This window comes from Nematostella vectensis, chromosome 1, assembly GCF_932526225.1.
Source record: "Nematostella vectensis chromosome 1, jaNemVect1.1, whole genome shotgun sequence".
NCBI classification, from domain to species: Eukaryota; Metazoa; Cnidaria; class Anthozoa; order Actiniaria; family Edwardsiidae; genus Nematostella; species Nematostella vectensis.
Window position 1 is genome coordinate 21828941 of NC_064034.1, and position 21248 is coordinate 21850188.

The 21248-nt window shown below is 42.1% G+C and overlaps 2 protein-coding genes and 1 non-coding gene across 4 annotated transcripts; 1 reads left to right on the forward strand and 2 right to left on the reverse strand.

Moving 5' to 3' along the window:
* LOC116601970 lies at nt 1-4544 on the reverse strand. Of its 2 annotated transcripts, none has more exons than XM_048724524.1 (3): nt 4074-4544; nt 3135-3448; nt 1-2690 (listed from the first exon to the last, which is right to left on the reverse strand). In XM_048724524.1, exon 3 carries the CDS (start codon nt 2200-2202, stop codon nt 1054-1056), a length of 1149 nt encoding a protein of 382 aa, XP_048580481.1. In that variant the 5' UTR covers nt 2203-2690; nt 3135-3448; nt 4074-4544; the 3' UTR covers nt 1-1053. Both variants share the same exon structure in this region, with proteins under 2 accessions (XP_048580481.1, XP_048580484.1).
* Nucleotides 4545-12833: 8289 nt separating this feature from the next.
* Nucleotides 12834-14164, forward strand: LOC5518267 (tachykinin-like peptides receptor 86C). Its single transcript, XM_001638174.3, has one exon. It carries the CDS (start codon nt 13076-13078, stop codon nt 14051-14053), a length of 978 nt encoding a protein of 325 aa, XP_001638224.1. The 5' UTR covers nt 12834-13075; the 3' UTR covers nt 14054-14164.
* Nucleotides 14165-15982: 1818 nt separating this feature from the next.
* Nucleotides 15983-19491, reverse strand: LOC5518268. The gene is made up of 3 exons (XR_007307162.1): nt 19081-19491; nt 18673-18754; nt 15983-16988 (listed from the first exon to the last, which is right to left on the reverse strand). It is a non-coding gene; the product is annotated as an uncharacterized LOC5518268 (transcript).
* Between the last annotated feature and the right edge of the window lie 1757 nt (nt 19492-21248).

A 21248-nucleotide genomic window follows, 5' to 3' on the forward strand; every position in this document is an offset into this window, starting at 1 on the left:
TTACTAAAAACAATATTCTTTTATTCTTCAAAAATCTAATCAGCACTATTTTAGCTGTAATCAGTACTATGTGTTTCATGGATGGAGTATGCCCACTCTAATCAAATATCATTACAACTAAATCATAATTTGCAACTTCTAAATTAAGAACAGGAACAAACAACAATAACAGATAAAGCATTCATCAAGGCTCATATATCTTTCTGTGCACAATCTGTATAAACAAGGCCAAATACAGGGGTGCCGGAACCGGGGTTGGGGGTGCTAGAGCTGCCTCAATAAGTTTTGATTTCTTCTGAATTACTTTAAGATTTAAAAAGAAAAATACAGATAAAAAGCAAAATATAGCTAAACATATATAGAAAAACTACAATTGAATAGCTTAGCCCACACCCTCGCCCCCAATCAAAAAAATGCTCCGGCATCCCTAAAATAGCCTAAGTGTCCTGTATATGCACTTGTTTATTAAAGATAATTATAAAGGAAATACTGATTAGGCAGTGTCGCAAGACAGTACTTAGCTGTTAACTTTCATATTGAAGCATTATGAAATCACAAAATCAATTTGTTCAGTAAATATGTTCAGCGTAACTACCCAAATTTCAATATGGCCAGGATCAATTTTTACATTATGTTTCAGCTGGTGTTTCACCGCTAAACAAATGAGGTTTTGAACCAGGTCCCCCTTACCTCCTCGCATTTTCGACCTTTCTGCTTGAGTGAGCACTGATATACTTGAACCAAATTCAACTTCGATAGAGTGAACGCAACGAACCCGTGAAATACATATTTGACTATTTATTACTTTTCTTTTGTGTCTATTTGACTATTACAGTATTAACTTTTACTTCACAGGTTCAATGCATTCACTCTAAACAATACCATCTACCAATAACTTGAGCATAATAATTTGGCTGGTGAGAACACAACCATAAAATGACATTGTAATTATGTCTTACTAGTCAAAACTAATGGAAATAAAAGCCATGAACATTAAACTGAAAACTAGAAATGAGAATGAGAGTACCAGTGTCCATTTTGAAAAAATATGTTTTAAGATTTTGAAAATGCCTGGCCCTTACAAAAAGCTAATAAAAAGTTTTGCTTAAAAGTATCTAACGATGCCATGTGGGCAACTGGAAGGGTTATCTCCCTCCCACATGCCCCAACAAGGGGAAAGCAAACTGTGTGCTTTGGGTTCCTCTTAAGGCAATCATGGTCAAACCTTACATGAATTGGAGAGATTTTCTTGCTGAGATTTCGGTGCTTTTGGCCAGTTAACCAGCCCATAACTGCACTTGGGCTCAGATCAACTATATTGAACCGTTCACCATCATCAGTATTGTGGTCTTCATTTTCATCATCATCGATATCTTTTCTATCAGCACCATAGGCTTTCCATGCCATCGCCTCTTGGTAGCTACAGACTTGTGATTTATCCTCAAGGCTGAATATGAAGTCTTGGAAGTTGTCCATTACTGACTCTTCTACGGTCCGACGAGAGCTTCCCACAGCTGAATACTGCGGTTTCATGAGAGAAAATAAGTAATTCCCGTCGACTTCCTCTTGGTGGCCCATAACAAACAGACCTTTGCATTTCTTTGGGTGCTTGGTGACTATGTCAGCCAATCCATACAGCTCCATTCCCTTCTTTAGTTCTTTTAACATCAACTCCCGTCTGCTGAGCATACTGACAGTAACAGCAGCAAGAATAGAGTCAGCACATGCATCGGTTATGGGCCCTGTGTAGCCATGGTCAATTATAATATCAGTGCTACTGGCAATATCCTGCCTGATATTTTTCAACAGCTTACATTCTGTTTCAGTCAAATGTTTTTGAAGATCTTTGCTGTTGGAGTAGTCAAGATCTCCAAGTGACACCAGCGTGTCAAACACACAGGGGGCCAGAAAGTTTGGGGCTGGGCCTCCCTGGCCCAAGCTAGCTGCAACAATTTCCCCAATTGTTCTATAAGTGGCAATGTCATTGGTAGAATAAATAGGACTTCCATCTGGGAAGAATTTTTTCGCTATATCGGGAATGATACATGAAAAAAACTCACGTGCCAAAGCACCATCATCGATTCCGTCTTCTCCTACAAACTTCACACGACACACATGAACAGGATTAACTTTCTTAGCTGCTCTTTGCCACAATGTGATAGCCCTGGTTACTGGTGTACCCCTTCTAATGATCATGAACATGGATATTTTCCCATCAGAGATGACCTTTTCTTGCAATAGTTCAATAACACCAGCTTCGCTTTCTGGGATAGGCGATTTTGTTTTGTTGTTGCTTGGTGGAGGGCTGTCATCATTGCCATAAAGACGTTCAATTTCATCATAGTAAAACCAGTCAGAACCACTGTTGGTACTTATGCCTGAAGGTCCTGGATGATTGTTGGTTGGATGATTTGTTGTTAGTTTCTTGGCTGGTGGCTCTGTTGCTATGCAGGCATCACTTTCGTTGCTCCTCTTTACTGGACAAGAAGCTTCAGGTTCAGAACTGTCACTATCCCTTTCCTCTTTCCTAAATTCTTCTATGTCATTGACCGTACATAGATATAACGTTATGCGCTTGTAGTCCTTTAATGCTGCTTGCTTATACTTTTCCAAGGTGAAAAACTCTTTGGACGTTCCAGGAAGGAACAAAGCCTCTTGGCCGTCTTCGTAAAGTAGGACATATTCAGTTCCTTGAAATTAATTAATTTCATATATTTTAGTATTATTGTTTATATTTTAGTAATTTCATATACAGCAATATGCAGAAATTCTGATCTTGACTATCAAAGTATGTAACTATACAACTGTATGTAGGGTGCATCATGGGAAATGGACGTGCAGTTTGACCAAAAGTAATAATAATAATAATAATAATAATAATTTATTACTTACATGTCACAAATTCACATGAGAATATAATCAAATGGGCCGTGTGTTGTCATGTATGAGCATATCCTGTGAGTTATATACTTTGCTAGATCAGAATTTCTGCATATTGCTGTATATACATTATTTAAACTTTTTTCTGTATATTTTAGTGTAATATTAATAGTCGAGTTAGTTTTTCTTAAATGTAAGAGCATTGAGACATCGTGCAATGCTCCAAAAACATTATTATTATTATTTATTATTACCTTCGGAATACAGGTTTCTCTGAAAGTCGGCCCATTTCGATTTCGCTTGTTCGAGCAATTCCTTAAGGATGCATGCTTGTTCACTTTTATTGCCAACTTCTTTCCTCTTTTATCCTTGAGCTCTTCCTCACTAAATACTTTCAACCCAATGTTAATGATTACATCATTAGCCTCCTCAGGTTTATTCTTGTCTTTTAACTGTTTCTTTGTCGGCTTGCCATCTTTTCCCTTCTTAAAACCAACAAATGATTTTATTGTAGATACATGTGAAGCAGGTCTACCAAATGGTTTGTTTTCAACTGCTTTGGAGAGTTCTAGAGAAATCAATAAAAACAAAAGAAATCTTATGATTAAAATGAAACTAAATGATCTTTGCCTTTTCAAAAAATTATCTAAAATATCTCATAATAATAATTATTATTTGAAAATTATTAAAAAAAATTATCATGAGCAGTATAATTTAAAATGTTTTACATGTAGTTACTTAACTTCTTGTGGAAATAAAAGAAATAGACAATATGCAGTTTGTTTTGGAATAATATGGAAGATAGCTTGCTTGAGTTGGACTGAATTAAGCTTATAAATTATGAATTAAGCTTATAAGCTATTTACAACTATTTACTATACACTCAGTCACAAAATAGTGCAAATACAGTGTCTATGTCCATTAAACAAAATCTTCATGCCCCTCCCCTCCCCCCCCCCCGACCACTTTTCCAATGGTCGATCCCTAAGTGAACTTTAAGGTTTTGCTTCAAGCTTATATCATCATTTGTTCTAACTTAAATGAGTCAGACTTTTCCAATTAGTTTTAATTCTCTTTAACGATCCTTTTTAAAGCGAGCTCTTAGAATTATTGGTCCAAAGCATAGCTTAACTCTGTCCAAAGTGACCTGACGGCTGTGCAAGAAATTCCACACTTACCCACACTGCTCTTACCTTTTCCGCAGAAAACACAAAACGTAGATCCATCATCGCCTAGCTTGCGACCACAATAAGAGCAAAACATACTTCTAGAGGTATTCTGCGACAAGGATTGTAAAAGCAACTAAATTTGCACACGAAGCAAGCGATCCGAGCGAGAACGAACGAATGCACGTGGTCCGTACATTGGTAACTGTCCAAAAAAATCGCGGGCTCGAGATCAGAATTAAAACAGCTTGGTCTTCCTGTGTTTAAAATGAAAGCTCACTTCCGCCGTGGCTTGGATTCTGTCGTTGTGTTCTGCCGTGAGTTCGTTGTATTCTGCCGTGGGATTGCTTTCTTTGCCGTGAGATGCTTTGTTCTGCCGCGAGTTTGATTTATTTTGCCGTGAGATCGCTTTCTTTTGCCGTGCGTTTGCTTTGTTCTGCCGTGGCTTTTTTTAATTTGCCGTGGCTTTTTTTAATTTGCCGTGACCCTAGTGGGCCACCGTATCTACGAGTCAATCATCGAACGAGTTCGCCACTGCGCGTCTAACGCTGCAGCGCGTTTAGGCCTTTCGTTAGAAACCTCTATTCCCTCCACAGTTTTGCTTACCCCCGCACCCTCGGCACATTTCACTTCTAAGGGGTACAAGCGTTGAACTGGTCGCTTCATCCTAATAGGCTTCCCCCGGGACAACACTCTGATTACAGCACCTCTAACCTGCCCGTCCGGGCCTTGAATCAACTCCTCTACAACGGCCATCTTCCACTCACTTCGCTTCAATGTCTCATCAAACAACAACACGACCTCTGCAACCTTACGTCCACTATTCACAACCTTATGCTGCTCGCGCAAATCTACCAAGTATTCCTTGAACCACCTGTTCCAGAAATGTCTCCGTTTCTTCGCTAGGTACCTGAACCTTTTCATATCCCATTCACTTCCTCGTCCTCGTCATCTCGTAACTCGTCAGGCAAATTTAACAATCTCCGTCCGAACAACAAATGCGACGGTGTCAGCATCTCTGCACCGACCTCATCATATTCATACGTCAATGGCCGCGAATTCAAAGTCCCTTCCAACTCTACCAAGGTCGTCTGCATCTCGTCACAATTCAACCTTGCATTGCCCAACACCTTCTTCAAACAACGCTTCACTGTTCCAATTATTCTCTCAAAGAACCCTCCCCACCAGGGAGCTCTCTCTCGATTGAACCTCCACTGAATTCGATTCTCCTCACAATACGTTCTAATATCCGGTTGATCGTACAATTCATTCAAAAACTTTGCTGCGGATTTGAATGTCTTTGCGTTATCTGAAACTATCAATGCGGGCGTCCCGCGTCTTGCACAAAATCTACGTAAACAATTCAAAAACGATCTAGTCGATAAATCTTCCGTCAGCTCTAAATGTAACGCTCGCGTAACCGAACACGTAAACAAGGCAATATACATCTTCTTCATGCCCTCGTGGCTTTTGATGTACACTGGTCCCGCAAAATCTACGCCCGTCTTAGAAAACGGCGGTGCTTTCGAAACTCGAAACTCAGGTAACGCAGCTATCGGAGGTTTGTCGTACGGCCTCCCTTGAACCCGTTTGCACACTACACACTCACTAACACTCTTCTTTACGCCTTCCCTTAGGCACCCAAAATCGCGCTCTGAGTTCTGCCAAGGTAGCTCGAACACCGCTATGACAAACGCTCGCATGACAACTATCCATGACAAGCCTAGTGAACTCATGACCCCTGGGCAAAAGAATCGGATTCTTTGTATCGTTCTCTAGTTGGGAGTTCCCGAGCATCCCTGCGCACCTAAGAACCCCATCACACTCCTGGACTCCAAGATCTTTTACCAAATCCTTGTAGTGTTTTGCCGATCTCAATTCACTCTGAGCAGCCTTCACCCACAGTAACTCGGCACTCGTCAACTCGTCAATTGTCAGCGCTCCAGTCACAATAGTCTCACCCTTCAGTCCTAACCTAAGGTTGTTCACAAATCGTCCTACCCACGCTGTCACTCGTAAAAGTCGGGTCAAACTACTGTAGCGCTCTATGTCTACCACACTCGCAACACTCTGTTTCGTCACGTTAGTAAGCGCGGCTGTCCCTCGCTTGCACTCTTCAGAACACTTCTCCGGTGTCTCTACAATCTTTTCAGTCACCGGCCACTCACTCTCTGGTCTAGCCAACCACTGTGGGCCCTTGCTCCACAGCTGATTATTCACCAGTTCTGATGCCAACGCACCGCGCGAACCGATATCAGCAGGGTTCTCTATCCCTGGACAATGGCCCCAGTCCGCCTTGGTCGTCAGCCTAAGAATCTCATTCACTCTCTGTTTCACAAACTGCTTCCATCCGCCCAGATTATTTATCCAGCACAGCGCAGTTTTACTGTCAAGCCAACAACGTCTCCCACTCAGCTCAACCTCACCACTAATCGCATTCACCACCGGCGCCATTAACTGCGCCAACACTCTCCCGGACATCAACTCTAGGCGCGGTATTGTCTGTTCCTTCAACGGAGCAACTCGTGTTTTGGATGTAAGCAGTTCAACATGATAGGCCCCATACAACTCGGTAACGCAATAAATCACCGCGCAGTAAGCCTTCTTACTTGCGTCACCAAACCCATGAAGCGAATACGTCACTTCCGCTTCACTCCCGCCATACACACAACGCGCTATTCTAACTTCCTTCACGCGTTTCAAATCATCCAACCAACTTAACCAACGCTTCTTCCTTTCTCCAGTCAACTCTTCGTCCCAATCTAACTTCTCGACACACAATTCCTGAAAAAGCACTTTCATACTTACCATGATGGGACTAACAATATTAAATGGATCATACTTACTCGCCATCACCTTCAAGGTGTTCCGCTTTGTCGCATTCACACCTGCGGCCTTATCCGCAAGCCTCTCTAAGTCGAACCTAAACTCGTCATTCTTACAATTCCACTCGTGCCCTAGTACCTTGTCTACGACCGACATTTCATCCTTAACTCCAAGCATCGCCTTTGCGTACGTCGCTTCGTCACTATCAGTGTCTACACTGTCACGAACTGTCACGTGGGTCTCTCTGTCACACAACGTCACGTCATTCTCACGCTCTCGTATTTCCGCTGTCACTTTCTCGTCATTGCTTAGCCACTTCCGCAGTTTAAACCCCCCTGTCGCCATCCGCGCACGTGCTTTCTCAAATAACACAAGTGCCTTATCTGCCGACTCTGCGCCTGTCACCAACGTAAAAACTATCCTTCATTACTCGCACGAATTCTGGCTCTTCCTTGGCAAAACTTTCTAAATGATAACGCAAAGTGGCATTCAACAGAAAAGGCGAACAATTTACTCCAAAAACAACTCTTCAAAATCGGTAAATTATTGGCGCGGCATCTTTTGCCTCAACGTCATTTACCCAAAGAAATCTCAAACAATCTCTGTCGGCTTCATCTACTTCGATATTGAGAAACGCCTTTTCAATGTCGCCGACAAGCGCGATCTTTCCTTGGCGAAAACGGATTAGAATTTCATATAATAGCGGAGTCAAAGCAGGTCCTACGTGCAAACAGTCGTTTAAACAAACGCCTCTCTTTCGCTCTTTCGATGACGCGTCATACACAATTCTCACTTTAGTAGTTTTTGCTTCCTTGCGAACTACAGCATGATGCGGCAAATAATGGACCTTATTCGCGCTCTCGAGCTCGTAAACTCTCTCTATTATTCCTGACTCGACTTGTTGCTTTATGATCGCATCATATTCGGCACGAATATCTGGCTCCTTTTGAAGCCTGGCCAATTGACCTCTTAATCGCGTGAAACTATTACCGTAATTACTCGGTAAACACTCTATGCCTTCCTTCCAAGGCAATTTTACTCGATACCGCTCACCCGTAAAAACAATTCCGTCTTTCAATGATTCGTGAACTTCATTCTCTTCGTGAACTTCATTCTCTTCTACCCAAAGTCTCGTAGTCCCACAATTTTACAACCTCACTTTCAACATTCGAACTCGACAAATCACGACCGATCAAATTAACATTGCTGACACCTCCTTCATCTCCTTGCAGGGGACCCGACAAAACCCAGCCCAGTGTTGTCTGAAAGCAACCGGCTCGTCCCTTGCCCCTCGAATGGTTCTGCCGTTCTGAAATTGCCACAAACTATCACTCCCCACGAGAATTTCGATTTCAAGGACTTCGTCCTTTCTATTCACATCCGAAAACCACAAATTTTGGAGATGTGCGTATTCAAGCTTTCTTTGTTTGACATGCACGTTTCTAATTTGCGTGATACTGGGAACTTCATACGCTTCTATCTTGACACTTTCGCCACCTCTTATGGGATGGATTTTGTTCCGGAAGTTGAGCTCCTGAAGTAATTACATAGTCACTTACGTAGTTGTAGTTAATTATTCATTGATTGTAATTGATTGTTATTTGATACTCATGGTATATAAGAACGGACATGCGTTAGATCGGGGAGGTTTTTGTGAAAGAGATTGTTAAGAGAGATTGCTACGAGATTGTTACCGAATATCGAAGAGATTGTGATGAATAAAGAAGAGAAAACGGAGATCGTTCCCAGAGTGTCGTTTGGATAGATACATTTCGAACACGTGGTCCTTCGAGCCGGATTTGTGATCGAGAGCGGTTCAAGAGTTGAGATCGAGAAGTTTCAAGCGTGCTGATCGCCATGGCGGAACTCGCAAAAAAGAAGAAAGTCCGGGGAGCTCACAGAGGTGCAGCGACGAGACTAATACAGAAGGCACATGCCCTTTTAGATGGAGAAAAATCAGACGCCGAAGATGATTTAAGACAGATTTGCGGTAGTGCAAAGGAGAAGATCGCCACGCTGCGCGCGTTGGACGACGAGATTTTAGAACTCATTTAGAAAAATTCCTCGATAAAGGAGATGAGATGCGGGGGAAACTCCACAAGATAGTATTCAAGATAGAAGAACTGTTATCTCAGAAAACGATGAATACTAGTGCCCGAGGCTTAGTTACTTCAGGCGCCTCGAGCGAACACGAAAACAACCCCAAGGTGACCTATGTCCCTTTTTTAGGCAAATAAAACATCTTCCAAACTTACGCAATATATTTATTCTATCCTTAGGCAGCTTTACTTTGGAGTATTCGTCCTCTTGGTGTTCCCCGAGGCAGAAGGCGCATCGTTTTCTGGTCCCTGCCGTCGTCAAGGCGCTCGCTGAGTTTGGGCCTTGCTTCCCTCGGTTCTGCTCTTGGGGTGCGGGTCTCTCGTCTGGCTGGCATTTCCTCTGGGATTTTTTCTAACAAAGCCGGCATTAGTATGCTTTCATACTGGGCCGCCTCCACTCCCAGCGCCTGCAGCCCTCGGTGCTTGGTCTCCACCGCGTCCTAAAATCGGCGAAGACCAGCCGCGTCTTTCTCGCTCGTGACTCGCCGCACCTTCATCATCTCATTTATGTGTGCCCTCTTTATCTTTTCTGTTTGGCCGTAACGCCTCTTCAGGAGATCGATAGCCGGCTGGTAATTTGCCGCCGTCAGGGCGAATCCTGCCACCGCTCCCCGCGCCGGTCCCACGAGCAGACTTCTCAAATAATTGAACTTATCGACGGTGGCCAGGGGAGGATTGGAATGGATACTACTCTCGAATCCATCCCAAAACTCCTGCCACTCACCGACACTCCCAGCAAAGTTCTTTAGCCTCCGCTTAGGCAATCGGGCTCTTGTCTCTTGGTCTTGCGCACTGCTCGCGGCGGCTTCACTCTCAATCTCACTTGCTACGCTGTTTCGGCGGCTCGTCTCTTCGGCTGCCTCGAGCGCCAATATCTTTTCTCTTATGGTCGTTTCTATCTTTCCTGCGTTCACCGTCTCTTCTTCTACATCTTCTTCGGTGAATACGTCATCTCTGGACATCAACTCAAGCACTTAATCGTCGAGGGTCTTGAGGATCTGTAGCCGGTCTCTCAGTACTTCGACCGCACTCTTTTCCTCGCACCCCTCAGCCATAAACCTCGTCACGAAGGCTCTGTGTCCCGCTCTGGTTTTCCTCTTTGATGCTATAGTCGCCATTCTCCTATCCGGCTCGATCGGACCAAATGTCGTGGAAATTCGTTTCCCCGTGCAACCATTTTCCTTCGATACCTTTTTGCGTTTGCGTTTACTAGCACTTCATGCTACGTACAATTAATACAAGTCTCAACGATCAACGTTTTACAATAAATTCAATCAACCCAATCCAATACGATCAACAACTAAACTATACAATGTTCTCCCTATTTATACCCCAGTTTTACACCCTTACAAACAATGGACAATACAGCGCTTTCTTTCATCTACCCACAACCGGATATTTACTGAATAGTTTACATTTCTTTCTTACTACGATTCATCGTGCTATTCACGTTCACAAGATTAAATCACTACTTAATTTCCTGATAAGATAGGACAATAACACCTAACGTAATTTCCTTCTCGCGTCACGTAAAACTAATAAACTTTTAATCCCCGACAGACGTTATAATGACGTCATATTGTGTTGCTATGGCAACACAATATATCATTTTGTTCCTCTCCCAATGGTTCAAAGGTTACGGTTGAGCCCCACCCCCCCCCCCCCCCCCCCCCGGTCAGAGGAAGCCACAAAAAGCCCGGTCTGAATAGGGTTGAATACTGGGATATTGAAGTCAATAGACAAGACCATATGATGCATTAGCTTAACGTGGAGTAATAAAAAAAACTTTGTTTGGAATCGAAAGAGTGTGCATCGTCGTTGCCAACTCGCTGGCTTTGGTGATTTTTCTTGGAAAGAAGTTGCGTCTCAAGAAGTCCAAGTATCTTCTCGTCAACATGACAGTGGCTGATCTTCTGGTAGGGCTTTGGGAACTGGTGTAAATGGAAGTAGATCCCGACATACAGCAGAATATATCATGGGAAATGCTGCTGTTAGCTTCGGTGTTTAACCTATTTGTAATCCATTCTATGATGTCTTTAAGCGTTAAAGCGTTAGAACGAGCTTTTAGCATCTCCGTTTCGTCACATACAGACCGAAACGAAATGCTACTTTATATCCATCGCCGCGATTTGGTCTATATCAATAACCCTTTCTGCGCCATGTAATGTTTCCATTTATGACTCATTTTAAGAGACTTGTCGTTGTTCTTTTTATTTTTTTTTCACTTGAGATCGGATTGATCATCATCTCTTACCTAGCAATCTGGATCAAAAGAGTATTCTTCAATCCAATGAGCAATGAAAGCAACAATCGAAAAGAGAACAAAAAGTTATCGACAACGCTGTATTTTACAATCGCGACGTATCTCTTAACGTGGTTGCACAACAATATTTGGAACTTATTTTTTTTTTTTTTTTTTGCAAAGCCTGATAATGTTTGCGAAACAAGTGTCAGTACACATTCTATTGTATTGTTCAAAATTTCTCTCAAACAGTAATTCATTTTTAAACGTTGTTGTAGTTTATTCTGTAAGGATGCCAGAGTTAGAAAAGCGCTGATGGAGTTATGTGGTCGGAATGAACCACTCACCGGGCGACAAGTACAAGCAGAAGGAGAAGCGGCTGTCATACCACAGACAACACTCTGCTATGTCAATAAAGAAGAAGTGACCAAGGGGTGAAATGACACCATAGCGAGACATTTAGGCTGAATAAAGTTCAACGAATCTGAGTTAGCGTAGTTTGTCACCACGAGTTGCAGACCAATCGAGCGCCAAAAATAACAAGTCATTCAGGAGCTACAGCCCACTAAAGCTGAATAAACATAATCAAATTTCGATTTTATGATTGGAGGCCCCTAAAGAAATAATTGATTATATATACATATATATTTTTTCCTCTCCCAAATTTCTCACTCAGAGATCACTAATGATGGTTGTGATATGTCTGCAAAATAACAAGCTTATTTATATCATACTCGCCGTGGCGTTTTCACTTGTTTCTGTGTCCCGCTTGAATTACTTTACTATATAAATATTAATTACTATGTTTTATCGTAATAAAACCATATCCTGGCGCTTATCATTTGATCAATGTACACAAGCAATATTAAAAAAAAACAATTAGTTCTGACATTTCCTTTAATTAAAGAAACACATCCCCCAAAGTCTATTTGTGCACTTTCTAGGGCTCGGGTTATAGTAGTCATGTTGTCATACTCTGTAAGCTGACGAATGGCATTTAGTCGGGGCATACTGTTGAATAATTCCCGTGGATATATGGTTAGGGAATTGTGTGGTAGTGTTCGTTAGTCCCTAAGGAATCAAATACTACTTAATGTCGACAATTCTGAAAAGCTTTTTCTGGGTTGGGGGGGGGGGGGGGGCTGCATAAGGGGGCTCAAAATGGTTCCCTTGATCCAGGCTAAAAAAACGACGCTAAAAACAGAAAATTAAGGATACCTTAATTTGCTTTTTCAACAAATCTTTAATTGGTCGCCTTTTGGGTGAAGGGTCGCCATTTTTTTTGTCTTTGAATTAGGGAGGGTCCCCATGCACCCGATAAATAATTACTTCTCCCTTACTTCGCATCTATCGCGGCATCGTGGGCCGTGTCGAGGAAGAGACTAGAGAGTCTCACTTTTATGTCACTAGTCACTTGGATGCTGAACGGAATTATTAATGTCTTGTTTAATATCCGTGATGGATATGTGTAAATAGAGATCGGAATACACTTTCGTACGTTTTATTGCGAAGTAACTTGTTTATCTTTAAGGTCATAGTTTTTTCCCTGAGAATGCCTGAATTCAAAAGAGCGCCAAAAGATCTTAATTGCTATTTTGAAATAAGCGAAATGAAATGAGAAATACAAAGCCCCCGCAGAATACACCCAGATAGCACATCTTTGTGATTTCTTAGAGACCACTTTCGCACGCTAATGAAGAACCAAAGGCGGAGCAGTAACAAAATAAAGTTTATATTAGTTTCTAGGATTTGATTGGCGGCTGACACGCATAGTTTTTGGTTTTCGACAGTACTGTAAAACTGTGCAGGTGTCACTACACACAGCATCAGTAGAATCCGTATTCCACACAACTTCACAAATCATGAATAACACGACCCATTGTCTAACAGGCAGTGAAACACTGAATACAGTGTTTCAAGCAATATATGGACTAGAGTGTTCGGTAATCGTCGTTGCCAACTCGCTGGCTTTGGTGATTTTTCTTGGAAAGAAGTTGCGACTCAAGAAGTCCAAGTATCTTCTCGTCAACCTGACAGTGGCTGACCTTCTGACAGGTCTTGTGGGACTTGGATACACGAAAGTGCGGCAAGAAACTTTTAATTCTCTGGTACAACCTGGTCAAATTCAAAATGTGGAAATACACCCACTTCTTTCAGTACATCTTTTGTTTGCATCCCAATCTATGTTGTCCTTGAGTACTATTGCGATGGAAAGAGCGTTTGCAATCCTAAGTCCGTTTCGACACAGACAGACCGAAAAGAAGCACTACTTTACAGTTATCCTGTCCGCGTGGCTTATCTCAATGATCTTGTCTGGGTTAACGATGTTATTTTATTTGACATCGAATCAAAAACCCACACTTATTTTGAATGTGGTTGCTATTTTACTAGAGATCGGATTGATAATCATCTCGTACTTCGCAATCTGGATCAAAAGGGTCTTCTGCAAAACAATGAACTCAAGCGAGAATCAATTCGAGAATAAAAAACTGTCGATTACTCTATTTATTCTCATCGCGACTTCGCTAGTTACATGGATGCCGTCAACGATTTTTAAAACAACTCTTCACCGTGATGTGTGCATTAAAAATAAGTCAATACATGTAATATCACTCTCTTTAGACATTCTTTTACTAAGTAACTCATTTCTAAACGTCGTAGTTTACTCTCTGAGGATGCCTGAATTCAGAAAAGCATTAAGAGAGTTATTTTGTCGGAATAAGCCCAACGAGTTTAGGAGCTCCAAGCATCAAAAAGAACATGGTCAAGAACCAAAACCAGCGGTCATAGCCTTTAAAACATGCGCGTATGTCAATGAAGAAGTCGAAGCCCAGAATTAAAAAGTACAATCAATATTTGTTAGAGGTCGTAATCAATAAGAACTCATTATTCAGAAAAGTAGTAAATCTAATAAACTACACAACAAAATAAATAAAAGGTGATTGATGAGAGTAAGACAAAAAAGTAATTTAAAATCTAATCAATACACTTAACAGAGAGAGAAACCAATAAAATCAGTTAATCAGACAGACCTTACAGGTCTTCATATGAAAATAGCATCTCCCAAATAAATGCCAACAACTATTGATAAACGTGCTTAGCTTTGTTATCACAGTTTTACTAGAGTTAAACAAACTGTATTAATGAATCTAACGCACTTTTTATAAACAAGAAAGATTCCACGTACTTCGTAAAAAGACAGCTAACACACATTGAAATAGAAAAAATACTAAATGCACCCTTGTGATAGGAAATGTGACGCACTTTGTAGAGAAAACGGCTGACAATCTTTGTTTTTTTTCTTTGAATTAGGGGAGGGTCCAAAGCCCGCCAATCGACGGACAGGATTTTGGGCGTAAAGACGACAGCGACTCACACTTATTTATGCAAATCTAGAACGAGCAACTCATGAATAATTTAAAATTACCATTCTATTCACACTTTTAAGTAAGCCTAGCCGTGTTTATGTCATGTATTATGCAACCTTGTTAGACCCGCAAGTCGTCCCGTCTCGCACCATGCCCAGACCGACGTTGTCAGCAGATTTTAATTTCGCCACGCTGCAAAAGAATATAGAAACACCGTAACCTTTAGTCTGTTGTCAAGTATATATTGCGGTTGGTTTGGCTACAGCCTCTTTGATCTTTAATTGCTGACGGGACGCTGGCCAGACGTTGGTCCAGCAATGCTGGCTCAGTTTGAACACCGTCTTGGGAGGTGCTGGCTGGTGCTGGCAGGAGCTTGCGAGTGTTGGCGAAATTTTGATTTCTATTTTTAGTAGAAGTAGAAGTGATGCGCCAGAAAATGGAAGCTGATTGGATCTTAAGAAAGGCTGTTCGTTATTTTAATCACACATTCGTTTGAAATCAAGGTACAACTCCATACTTCTCTTACCTGCACTTTACGCCTTTTCCTATTGATTTTCTGAGGTAACAGCTGCCAAAGTCAATAACTGCGGGCTTATAATTCACAGTGTCCAGACATTGAAGCTGGCCACACAACACGTCACTAAAAGGTCAAAAAAGCTAGCCACTCGCGTTTTATCACTGATCTAATCTCAAAAATTAAAAATAACGTAATGCTATATTACGTCCTCACCTTTGAGCACATGGTGTAGATGTCGATGGGTCGCAAGAGCCATATTCCCTGCCCTACCTTTGCGCACATGGTATAGAAGTCGATGGGTCACACATGCCATATCCTCTGTTCTACCTTTGCGCACATGGTGTAGATGTCGATGGGTCACACGTGCCATATTTCCGCCCTTTCTTATTGTACTTTTCGTAACAGGCTTTGTCTGCAGAGCGAGCAGCTAAAGCACAAGAACAGGAATAAAAACTCACAAAAAATGAATGCGTATTACTAAAGGCGCTTACCCAGGATTGGCTGAGGAGGGGGAGGAGGGAGGTTCGCAGTCATAGGATCTTATGGAAAAATCCTGGTATTTGAAGATTCCTTAATAAGATATGACCCAGATTTTGCGCACCCTGCGCACCCTGCGCACCCCCCTGTGTACGCGCCTGGCTTAGATGTGTATCACTTCTTGTATGCCTCTTATTCGACCAATACGCAAATCGTAAGCAGGAATTGTGAATTTGTTCTTGGGCATATGTATTAAACAAAAAAAATAACCTTACCTGATCCCCAGAGATCCGTGCATTGCGTGTTCAAGGTATCGGTACATCTTCCTATGTAGCAATGCGACTGTCAAGAAAATGGTATAGGAATCCAACAGAACAGAACAGAACAAAACAGTTTTTTTTATTTTCTTTTACAAATAATATTTTACATAAACACACTGTCGGCAAATAGCTTAGCTAGTCTAGGCCGACAGTGTGAAGGACGTTAGATTTCATAAATAGTAAAAAGAACTATAGTATACATAATAAGTATTAAATTATAGACATTTTTTGTTTGCATATTAAGAAAAGTAGGAAAAGAGTAAAGAAGAAAAATTGGGAGGATTATTGTTGAATATTGAGTATCGTATATATGTCAGCATAACTGTCCTCAGTCTCAAGCATTTGAAAAAGCATTGATTGGACTTCTTTTTTAAATTCATATTTTGGCGATTTCCTGATGTTGGTGTTCAGGCTATTCCAAACTTGAGCTCCAATTCTTGAGAAAAAGTATTTTTGTTGGTTAAGTCTCGATTGTTTGATATAAAAATTACCGACCGACGAACCACGGGTGTTGTATTGGTTAATTTCATGAAGACGTGTGAAAAGATTAAGAATGTTAGGCGGAGCAGCATTATTATAGACATCAAACATTAGAGAAGCTAAAGATTTGTAGTAAAGCATACTAACTGGCAGGATATTAGATTGAATGAAATATGGTACAGCATGAGAACGAAAGGGAGCGAAATTCATGAGGCGAACTGCCTTTTTTTGTAGAACAAGAATTTTGTCTAAATGTGAACGTGCAGCCTGGCCCCAGGCTACAAGACCATATGTAATCAAAGGTTGAATTAAAGATCTATATATATTTGATAAAGTTGAAAATGGGGTGAAATGTCTTAGGTTGGATATAATCCCGATGTTTCTACTGATCCAATGCATACGCGAGGTTAAAAATTACAGTGGCATCTTTGCTACCCTCGTTACAGAGACATAAAAAGCTCATCTCATGGAGAAATGTAGAATTTAGTTTCGCCTGCTCATCCTGTTCGATGTACGCCTTCCAAGACTCTCCGTCTGTACTGTAATAGAGGTAGTAGCCGCTCACAAAGTCCCAGTCTGGTGCACTGAGAGCAACACTCGATATTGTCATCACCTTTTGTTGACATTCGAAATGCAAATCACAAAATTAAACAGCAAGAACACTAATTACTTGCATTAGTGTCATTGGATTGAAAAAATGTTTCTAGATAAATTTAGTGATCTGTTACTAGAGCTAATGCCTATTTGAGCTAAATAGGCCATTCCAGCTATATGTTTGCGCCCGCATAACCATAGAAACCTACCTCAACTCCCAGAATGCAGCGCGCGCTTTTTTAAGCTTACATAAAAAAAGCGCGCGCTGCATGCCGGTAGTTAAGGTTGGTTCCCATGGTGAGTGTGCATAGAGTGTATGCATATATTATATAGAGTGCTTGGCTATGGCACCTACCCGCCCAGATTTCACCGTAAAGTAACATAGTGTATGCATATATTATATAGAGTGCTTGGCTATGGCATCTACCCGTCCAGATTTCACCGTAAAGGAACATAGAGTATATGCATATATTATATAGAGTGCTTGGCTATGGCACCTTCCCGTCCAGATTTCACCGTAAAGGAACATAGAGTATATGCATATATTATATAGAGTGCTTGGCTATGGCATCTACCCGTCCAGATTTCACCGTAAAGGAACATAGAGTATATGCATATATTATATAGAGTGCTTGGCTATGGCACCTTCCCGTCCAGATTTCACCGTAAAGGAACATAGAGTATATGAATATATTATATAGAGTGCTTGGCTATGGCATCTACCCGTCCAGATTTCACCGTAAAGGAACATAGAGTATATGCATATATTATATAGAGTGCTTGGCTATGGCACCTTCCCGTCCAGATTTCACCGTAAAGTAACATAGAGTATATGCATATATTATATAGAGTGCTTGGCTATGGCATCTACCCGTCCAGATTTCACCGTAAAGGAACATAGAGTATATGCATATATTATATAGAGTGCTTGGCTATGGCACCTACCCGTCCAGATTTCACCGTAAAGTAACATAGAGTGTATGCATATATTATATAGAGTGCTTGGCTATGGAACCTACCCGTCCAGATTTCACCGTAAAGGGACAACAGTGCGGTCCAAATTCCATTCACACCATGCCAGCGTTAACCCGATCAATAAATGCTGAAACTTTTTAATTCTTCATGATTTTGCTGGTATTTGAGAACATTTCAGCTAAACGTGAGCTCGATTGGTCTACGGTCTGCTATACGATGAGGGAATTCTCACCAAGCAGTTAGCGCAGCATCTGTGGTTGAGATCGCTACACTGCAATCCCGGCTTCAGTTTGCAAATTTTCGGTTCGCAGCATAGGTCTTTCTCTTGACAATTCTAGGTTAAACACAATGACCATCGTTTTTTATTATTATTTTACAAAAAAAAATGACAGAAGGCTTCAGTGCCGCCTGACAGACCTGTTCGGTGCCACAGTCGCATTCCTCTCCTTCTTCTGCAATCCCGTTACCGCATTTCGGTTGCGGTACTGGAACTAGTCTTGCGTTTTTCAGCACTGTCCCTCAACTACCGGCATGCAGCGCGCGCTTCGTTTGGTGCAAGCTAAAAATAAGAGCGCTGCATTTTGGTAGTTGAGGTAAGTTTCTATTGTAATGCACACGCAAAATTATAGCAGGAATGGCCTATTGGGGTGGATTACAATGGCAAAGCTGATTGTGCAAGGCAACACTACAAGAAACGTCGCCTGAATGGCGACAAAACTAATCCCTACCGCGTCAATGGCGCAAGATTTAGGTGTACACATGTGGTACAGGCCAGCAAGCCCCCCGGTCCTGTCGTCCCATCCGTCATTACTGAAAAAAACAGAATCATGCATGTTAAAACATCAGTCAAAAACAATACCCAATACCGTATCGTATATAGCATTCCCAGTGATTACTATGGTAAAACGGAATTGGAGGCAACTTAGGCAACAGAGAAAACGAACCACAATTCAAAACTGCGAAGGGTAGGATGGGGTTGTAGTATAAAAATTTGCCATAAGATGACAAACACGATAAACTCCAATCCAGTGAAATATGCAAAACAATGCGGTGACAAAATATCTGGCTCAGCCTTAAGCCAGCCAAATACAAAAGTTTCCCTCCCTAAAGTAAGTCAAATCACCTCTCATTCTTACCAAAGAAGCTGTGCGTTGTCATGGGTCGGAAATTTCTTGCGTAAGATATCTTTTCTGTATTTTTCCAAGTCTTCAAGTAGCGGAAACGAGACATCGCTCTTTCGCTTCACTTTGTTTCTGTCAGTCCAGATCTCCGCGGCGCCTAGCACGATACGAATGTTGATGCGTTTGTAGATCTGTAGATCCAGGAGATAAAGATATTAGTTCGCTAAATAGATTAACGATGCCCATACCTTGCTAAATAAATATGCGAGTACTTTCAGAGCAGCATATCTAATTTGCATGCGGCCTTAAACTGTACGGCATGTTGGAACGTGCAGAATAAAATTAAAACAAAAGGCAACTAATCGGCGTCAAGTTGCCTAAATTATTTCGGCTGGAAATTGTCGAAAACACAGAGTTTGAAGCCGATTTTCCGTAAAGACAATGAATCTAGATTAATAAGTTCATTTTAAAAAATGCGCAACCTATTGTACAATGTCAGTGCGCAGCGCAGTGCCGAGTCTAAAGTCCAGCGTGGAAGGCCTCTGGGCAGCCTCTCATGTCAATTACAGACTGTGGAAGGTTGTTCTGTTGACTGTGGAACAACCTTCCACAGTCTCAGTGCACGGGGAAAATAACTATATTTATATATGTCAGTTCTAGCGTTAGGAATAGTATAGAATTCAGAGTGTTGAGTGCGGGGCAAGGCGAGAGACGGTTTCCTCAGATCTTCGAGTGGCAGGATAGAGGCATTATTTAGGCCACTGTTTAGGAGCACCAATGATGAGGTGCGCCTGCGGTCTTCGAGTGGCTGCCAACCCAGTTCGGAAAGGAGGCGCGTCATTGTGCCGGGTTCGAAGGAGAAGAAGTCTGCCGTAACAAAGCGTGCTGCACGCCTCTGGACTTTCTCAATCTCGACGATGAGCTTTCTGGTATGCTGGTCCCAGATAGCACTTGCATATTCCAACAGCGGCCTAACGAGGCCAACGTAGGCTGCTTCCTTCGCTTTTGTGTCGCAAAAGTGCAGGTTCTGCCAAAGTAGGCCTAGGATCTTGTTTGCCTTGCTCACTGTTTCAGCAACATGTCTGTTCCATCGGAGGTCCCTTGTTATTGTGACTCCGAGGTACTTTATTTCCTCAACAAAGTCCAGGGCCACACCTTCCAGATAGTACAGGTGGTTGATGTTGTTTCTGGTCTTCCTTGAGATGCGGATCATGTTGCACTTGGTTGCTTGGAAGCTCATGGACCACTGGTCAGCCCAGGACGCGAGTCTCGATATGTCTCGCTGTAGCTCTTCGCAATCCTCTCGCGATCTAATAGTGCGGTAACAAATACAGTCGTCTGCAAAGAGTCTGATCTCGGACCGTACAGATTCTTGTATGTCATTTATAAACAGGTTAAACAGGACTAGGCCAAGGACAGTACCTTGGAGCACACCTGATGTAACCCGCGTGCAGCTTGACTTTGCCCCATTGACACAAACACGCTGGTACTGCTCATACAAAAAGGCATCAATCCATTTAAAGGTTTGGCCACCGATTCCATAGCTGTATAGTTTGGACTTGAGCCGTTAGTGGGGGACGCTGTCAAAAGCTTTCGCAAAGTCTAACACAAAGGCGTCGGTTTAGAAGCCACGGTCCAAGGCTGAGGCCCAGTCGTTTATGACAAAACACAGTTGTGTCACACAACTGCGCTTTTTCCTGAAGGCATGCTGGCGATAAGATAAGATCTGGTGAGCTTCTAGGTGTCGATTTATGTGCAAGCACACAATGTGTTCTAGTATCTTGCAAATAACGCTAGTAAGAGAAATTGGACGATAGGTGGAGGCAAGAGATCGCTCGCCTTTCTTGTTTATAGGGCATATGTTTGCAATGCGCCACTCCGGGGCAGGTTGCCGGCGGCCAGGGACTTCTGGAAGATCTGTTTTAATATTGGCGAGATCACCGGTGCACACTCCTTTAGCACGCGTGGATGGAAACCATCAGGGCCAGCTGGTTTTGATGACTTGAGACCTGCAAGTAACTTGCGAATTCCCTCCTCTGTGACGGCAATGCTTGGAATCTGGGGGAATCTGCGCTTGAGTAATGGTATCGAGTCAGAAATTTCCCCGAAAGTGCTGGTTTAGCATTTCCGACTTTCCAATGTCGGACTCCACAAGCCGGCCATTCGTTGCTTTTACTGGTGGC

Bases quoted from the DNA above. Each gene is read 5' to 3' on its own strand.
- LOC116601970 (XM_048724524.1), bottom strand. From the start codon at position 2,202: ATGTTCATGATCATTAGAAGGGGTACACCAGTAACCAGGGCTATCACA.
- LOC5518267 (XM_001638174.3), top strand. From the start codon at position 13,076: ATGAATAACACGACCCATTGTCTAACAGGCAGTGAAACACTGAATACA.